A 6,761-nucleotide genomic window follows, 5' to 3' on the forward strand; every position below is an offset into this window, starting at 1 on the left:
TGTTGGAAAATCAGAAATATTCACCAAGAGCTGAGATAGATAGTTTCGAATCCAACAGCTTAGACGTTACTGAGGATTCAGCTGTTGCCGCTATGGTACCAACTGCATTTTGGCTTGAGTCAGAGCTGCCTCCCGTAAGGGCGGAGTTTTTCACCGGACCTTTGAATCGGAGTTTCCTATCGGCTGTTGCAGACCACAGATCATCACAGACCATTTTTGGGCATAGGTCAGGGGTGCCAGAATCCTTTCCAGATGCGAAAATGAAGGCTACTGGTACGAAGTCGAAGTATTCATAGCTCGGCGCCTGCATCAAGCTACAGCGATACCTGGCAGATTAAGATAGCGAGTCTTTGATAAGCCCATGGCATTGTCGACAGCGAGACCAACGTAGACTGGGAACAGATGTCCCCAATCAAGGCCTCTGCTGTAGATCAATATGGTATGGTTGTGGATTGACACGTTCTGCCTAACATAACGTTAGGAAAAACAGCCAAGACACCAGACCATCCTACGGCGGACCGGAGGACTGTTATTGGACCATCAATCATTGGCGTTACTCTTTCAAAAGAGGGTGCATATCCAACCACACTCTGATGCAACAATGCATGTAGGGTTGCTTACGGATTTAGTCGGCTTTAGATAGCATTTCTCCGCAGCAATAGGGCGAGGTCCCGTTCTCCCTTGGAGGAGCTAGAACCGACTTAAAAGAGTGGCATTTCCCGGCTTACTGTGTCTATCCTTCTAATTCCCTTCGGCTTACTTTGTTCAACCGAAATGCCTTCCAACCAAGCCGCGTGGTTGCCTGCTCAGAAAGTCAGACCTCTTGAGGTCAAGACTGCAGCTTACACTCCTCCGGGCGAGAAGGAGATTGTGGTGAAGAATCATGCATTGGGCCTGAACCCGGTGGATTGGGCAAGGCAAGACCTCGGCGATGCCCTATTCTCTTGGACCAAGTACCCTTGCATTTTGGGCTCGGATGTCGCAGGTGAGGTGGTCGAAGTTGGCAGTGGTGTCTCTCGGTTTCGAGTCGGTGATCGTGTTACTGGTCTCGCACTTGAGTTGACGAGCAACAAACCATCGGAAGGTGCCTTCCAGGCCTATACCGTCCTTGCTGCCCATATGGCATCGCCAATTCCTAGCACCTTATCCTACGAGGGCGCATCTGTTCTCCCCTTAGGTCTCTCCACAGCAGCGTGTGGTCTATTCCAGAAAGCCTACCTGGCCCTCCAATTGCCCTCATCTCCTCCAAAGCCGGCGACCGGAGAAACTTTACTTGTCTGGGGAGGTTCGACAAGTGTCGGCAGCAACGCAATCCAGCTCGCTGTCGCTGCCGGCTACGAGGTGATTACTACTGCCTCGCCAAGGAACTTTGTTTATGTCAAGAAGCTCGGTGCCAGCCAGGCCTTCGACTACCACAGCGAGGCGGTCGTTGCGGATTTGATCACTGCATTCAAGGGCAAAACCAGTGCAGGTGCTATTGCTATTGGTGAAGGATCTGGAGATCCCTGCGTTGAGGTTGTTGCCAAATCCAGCGGCAAGAAATTTGTTGCATTGGCCAATCCACCATCCAAAGAGCTGCCGAGTGGTATTGGTGGCAAATTCATCTTTGGCAGTGACCTCAAGGATAATGAAGTTGGCCCTGCCATCTATGTGGATTTTCTGCCCAAGGCCCTGGCGGATGGATCTTATATTGCTGCTCCGGATGCCCGGGTCGTTGGTAATGGCCTTGAGTCCATTCAAGGTGGACTGGACTTGCTAAAGAAGGGCGTATCTGCTATGAAATATGTCATCTCTCTGTAGTTTTTGGGAATATAGTAGTGCAGGAAATAGGTATGGAAGAGCTTCGGAGCACTCATCCGATAGAATCACCACAGCGCCCAGATTCAATTATCTACAGCCATAAGGCTGATTATACAACATGCTTCCGAGAGATATAGACATTCCACAAGAGAAACGAAGGCAATTTCAAGTTACACTGTGAGCGGCCAGGACTAAATCCCCTATCCTGTTAGTGTTAGAAAGCCGGGATGTATTCGGAACGATACATTCAGAACGAGATATTCAACAACGGTATATTTAGTAACGGCATATCTGAACTAATATCTTAACAACTATTTCGGTGTAAACTCCACAATAATTGATAACTCTTTTAATAATATACTAGTGGTAACGTGTTGTTAGGGCTCAATAAGTTACGATAAGTCAAGACTAGGCTGGACGGTCTAGGTAGGGTGAATTTATAGAACAGCGGCACTAATATATAGCACTAAAAATGTTTTTAAGCGTTACCCCGCTGGAGTTTTCTCTACCGCCGGCTCGGACTAACTGAGCAATATTCTTGTGGTTGTGTGTCAACCCTACTCCGTACCACTGGTGGAAAAGCGGTGAACAAATGGGTCTGTAGGATAGTGATTGAGTGTATTGCCTGCATGGAGAGTGCAGGCTCTTTCGGAAGGGGGTCCACGAGATGATTAATCAAGGAAATGGCAGTTGACTTATGTCCTACTGATACGAGGCCAGGAACCTTGGAAGAACTTGAAGTTTCCACCCTTAGCAGCCTACCCGTTATAATCTCACAACACTGTTTGTTAAGAGCGAGGGAGATCTAACACCCGTCATTGCCTGCCTGCCTGTCCTCAGGTCGCTCGCTGTTATTCTGAATAATGGTTGCCAGCGTTCCTCTCTTACAGTCTGTCCTCGGCGTTGTACGCTTCATCAACCTCACAGACTTGTTTGCACCAAGTCTGTCGCCGGGTGCTCAGATTATCTTGCCTACCGACCCAAATTTCGCCTCCAGAGTGACCCAGCGATGGACTGATTATGACGCCCCATCGTACATTGGCGCCATCAAGCCCGCTACCGAGACCGATATCCAAAACATTGTGAGCATTTATCAAAAGAACTCCTTGTCTACCTGCTGAAGTTCGAGACTCCAGGTAACAATCGCAGCGGCAAACGAAATCCCTTTTCTCACCACGGGCGGTGGTCATGGTATATCCGACTACCACGCTTTCAATGGCCTTTCGATTGATCTGAGTAATTTCAATTCCGTGCATCTGGAACCTTCCGAGAACCGCCTTACCATCGGTGGGTCCGCGAAGATTTGGCAGTTGATCAAGCCCTTACATGATGCCGCAAAAGAGTTTCGTACGTCCTTCCATCTACGACGTCAGATGTCGCTTACTCACCACAACCACTGGTAGCGCTGGGCTCATGCGAATGTGTGGGCATAGTTGGAGCTACTATGGGTGCTGGCATATCTTCTCTCCAGGGCCATCGCGGGCTCATGCTGGATGCTTTGGAGTCTGTCCGGTTGGTGACTGCAGATGGGAAGATTGTCGAGGCATCCAAGACCCAAAATCCCGACCTCTTCTGGGCCATTCGCGGCGCTGGCAGCAACTTTGGCGTTGTCACCTCGGCGACCTACAAGATATATAATGCTTCAAACAATCAGTACGCCATGAATGCCGACTTTGTCTTCCCAGCCATCGCGAATCAAAGTTTCTGGCAGATCATGAAGTCCTTCGACCACACGCTGCCTTCTCGTCTTGCCCTGACCGCTGTTGCATTTTATGATCGGATCAATAATCAAGTAAGATATCTGAACGAATTGAAAAGCTATTCAAGCATTGACCTTTCTAGCCAGTGATTGCCCTCAATGCAGTCTTCTTCGGGCCTCTCGAAGAAGGCGACCGGTATCTGTGGCCATTCAAGGCCCTTAACCCCACGCGGAGCAATGTCAGCCTGGTTCCAACAAAAGACTTGATGGATGCGGCATTCTTCAATTTCTTTGGTAAAGACAACGGAGCATGTCTCCCCAATCAGCACATCAATATCTACACGGTTGGGCTCAAACAGATTGACCCATCTACCTTTGAATCATTTTTCGCCAACCTGACGGATTTCTGGGTCGCCAATCCCGATTTTCAAGGCCGCTTGCTGCTGCAACGGTATCCCAGTCAGGCTGTCCAAGCAGTTCCAGACACTGAGACCGCCTATGCGTATCGAGATATCAAGACATACATGTGAGTCTCAGAGGTCTGACCAAGGAAATGCCGTCCGCTGACAGGATGATACACAAGGAACATCGAAGGCTTCTACACGGACAAAGATCTCGACGATGCTGTGAACTCATTCGCGAGGCCCGCACGCGATGCATTCGCCAAGACGAGCGGCTTAGAGACCCTGGCAACCTACTCCAACTACGCTCATGGAGATGAAGGTCCCGAAGCATGGTATTCGGCACGGAAATTGCCCCAGCTGTCAGCGTTGAAGCGGAAATGGGACCCGGATCAGTTATTTAGCTGGAATAACCCTGTGCCCTTGCATTGGCCCTGAGAAGCCAGCGGTCTTTGTTGGGAATATATGTCGACGAGCTCATACTATTCCCACCACTTCACATCTAAAAATACAGTTTAGATCGGCATGATGAACACCAGAAGAATTCAATCACTATTCCCATTCACCTGTTGGGATGTTGTTACCTGTAGCTTGACATCTTTCTACAGCCTAACAGCCTCCAATTCCAACTCCAGTTCCTTCTTCAGTGTAGCTACAATCCGAGATAACACATCCCGAGCCATGCCATCTTCATGGTAAGCCGTGTTATAGTTGACAGACAAGGTCAACTGCCCTCGAAAAGTCCACACATACAGCAAAATCTGTCTCGTCATCATGCTAACACCAAAACGGAACTTGTCGACTTGTAGAGCGTCTCCATAATCTCCCGCGAGATACTGCTCTATAACTCCCAGACTGCTAAGAGTGACACCGCTTGGCGGTTTCGATGGGGGAAGTCCCGGTGGACGAGGCGCGAAGAGCCTTTCTGCGTGGTATCTGTAGATCCACCGCAGTGACTGGCTGAACTTTTCCGTGTGCCAAGTTTTGTATTCTTGGGTCAGAGCAAGTGCTGATTCGCAGAAATCGCTGGTCTTTTGCACTGTTGGAGTTATACTTGCCACGTATGTTTGACAGGCATGAGCCTTGGAGTTATAGGGCCAGGGCAAGTACGTGCGCATGTTGACAGCCGTGACGGTTGTGTAGTCGACCAGCTGATCTTCTGGAGAAGCAAATGAGAAAAATGTATGGGCCAGAGCGCCGTGGATTGCTGCGGAGACGCTGATATTGCGGCGCTTGCAAGAAGCAACTAGTGCACTTGTACTATCCTTTGCTAGGACCATGTCCTGGTGCGAGGTTTTGGCTGGCAAGGTTGCTGAGTCTCCTCTGTATGGAAGACCGCCAGCGTTGACCGCTTTCATGTGAAAATTGTCGATGTATTGGCGTGCAAACTCTTGCAGCTCTGGGATTTCATTCTCGGGTGATCCTGCGGCGTCTTCCAAGCTTGGAGAGATTTTCTCCACTTCCGGCCTTCTTCCCTGCGACAAGGCCAGGTCTTGCGGCTGTCCCACAATAGAGAAAAAGCGGTCAAGTAACATAGACGTGCCAATGGCGTCGGTTCGCCAATGCTGGCTGAGAAAGACGATCTCAGAGGAGCATGGCAAATAGAAGAGGCCGGGTAGATCTCTCGGTTTCGAGTTGGCGATTATGCTGTCTGCGTTTCCAACTGATTCGACAAAGAATGTTTGATCCGCCCATTTGTCCGCAGCTTGAACGTCTGGAACCACGAATACCTTGCTGAGGCCATTCGGAACCACGCTGAGGCCGGGGTATTCGGTCATTAAAGCTATCCAAGCCTCTCGCAAGGCAGATACGATGTGACGATTCCGGAAGGATGGACCAAGATGGATGCGGCATACACAATGTATCCCCCAGTGTTCTTTTTCAATGTGACTGAAAGCAGTGGACATATTGCGGTATATCTTCTCCACGCCGCTGAAATCTTCTTGAAACACTCCAGGAGCGGTTTCTGTCCAGACCATCTTGAAAGCTTCTGGAAAATGAGATAAAAGGGTGCAGATGGTTTTACGGCACCACAAGAGACATGGATATTATCGATGTGGGTAGAATTATTAGCTCCAAGCAACCCCCCTCCCCCCTGACATTACTTCACAAACTCCCATGATAAGTTCTGAGTTCTCCAAAATGTGTCAACAATGTTTCCACGTGCTCACGTGTCCTAGACCGGCAAGTAGAGGTGCTTCGGAAGTAACTATTTTAAATTCGTACCGAAGCATTCGTGGTAAGCGACCTGGGACAGATAGGGCTTCGATGCCAGGAAACCCTGCCCGTAACAAGTCGGTTGTTTATGGCGAATGCCATCCCATTGCAGAACTAGAATGGGTACTGGGACCTAGCCTATCACGGAAGCTTCTCCAAGTAGCCATTTTCAGCTTAGCTGATTTCGGAAAAAAGTTGTTTGATTTTCCCTGAGAACGAGTTTTGCAGTATCGACGGTGAGCCATCTACACCGCCAAACCACCCATTATTCTCTGCCAGCTTTTCCCTTCTATTTCCGGCCCGTGAACTTGATATCTCCGGTATGCATTCGGGGTCTTTGGGCCCCCACTGCGTTTCCACGAGATCAGTTGGGAGCTGCGTGTAGAAACTCCGTGGAAGATGTTCTCCGGAAGAGCTTGTTAGTCCACTGCTTCATGGGTTGGAATACAAGGTTTAAATTTTATGGGGAACGATTCTCCGAATGAATTTGTGTGGCCGCAGGGATGGATGGCTAAATGGCCAAGACGGAGCTGTACGCATGAGCAAGAAAACAGGCGCCAAAAGGTTAGCGCTGACGGGATTTGAACCACACTTGATGGATAAATCTCTACTGACTACGGCGGACTGTTACGACCAAACGGCCA

The 6,761-nt window shown here is 49.5% G+C and overlaps 3 protein-coding genes across 3 annotated transcripts; 2 read left to right on the forward strand and 1 right to left on the reverse strand.

Moving 5' to 3' along the window:
- Nucleotides 1–774: 774 nt before the first annotated feature.
- EPUS_08301 (uncharacterized protein) lies at nucleotides 775–1,800 on the forward strand (the record flags this gene model as incomplete). Its single annotated transcript, XM_007802827.1, has 1 exon — nucleotides 775–1,800. The coding sequence occupies one exon, from the start codon at nucleotides 775–777 to the stop codon at nucleotides 1,798–1,800; it is 1,026 nt and encodes a 341-aa protein (XP_007801018.1).
- An 863-nt stretch (nucleotides 1,801–2,663) lies between these two features.
- EPUS_08302 (uncharacterized protein) lies at nucleotides 2,664–4,338 on the forward strand (the record flags this gene model as incomplete). Its single annotated transcript, XM_007802828.1, has 5 exons — nucleotides 2,664–2,882; nucleotides 2,937–3,147; nucleotides 3,204–3,592; nucleotides 3,643–4,025; nucleotides 4,083–4,338. The coding sequence occupies 5 exons, from the start codon at nucleotides 2,664–2,666 to the stop codon at nucleotides 4,336–4,338; spliced, it is 1,458 nt and encodes a 485-aa protein (XP_007801019.1).
- A 164-nt stretch (nucleotides 4,339–4,502) lies between these two features.
- EPUS_08303 (uncharacterized protein) lies at nucleotides 4,503–5,879 on the reverse strand (the record flags this gene model as incomplete). Its single annotated transcript, XM_007802829.1, has 1 exon — nucleotides 4,503–5,879. The coding sequence occupies one exon, from the start codon at nucleotides 5,877–5,879 to the stop codon at nucleotides 4,503–4,505; it is 1,377 nt and encodes a 458-aa protein (XP_007801020.1).
- Nucleotides 5,880–6,761: the final 882 nt, after the last annotated feature.

This window comes from Endocarpon pusillum, assembly GCF_000464535.1.
Source record: "Endocarpon pusillum Z07020 unplaced genomic scaffold scaffold1792, whole genome shotgun sequence".
NCBI lineage: Eukaryota > Fungi > Ascomycota > Eurotiomycetes > Verrucariales > Verrucariaceae > Endocarpon > Endocarpon pusillum.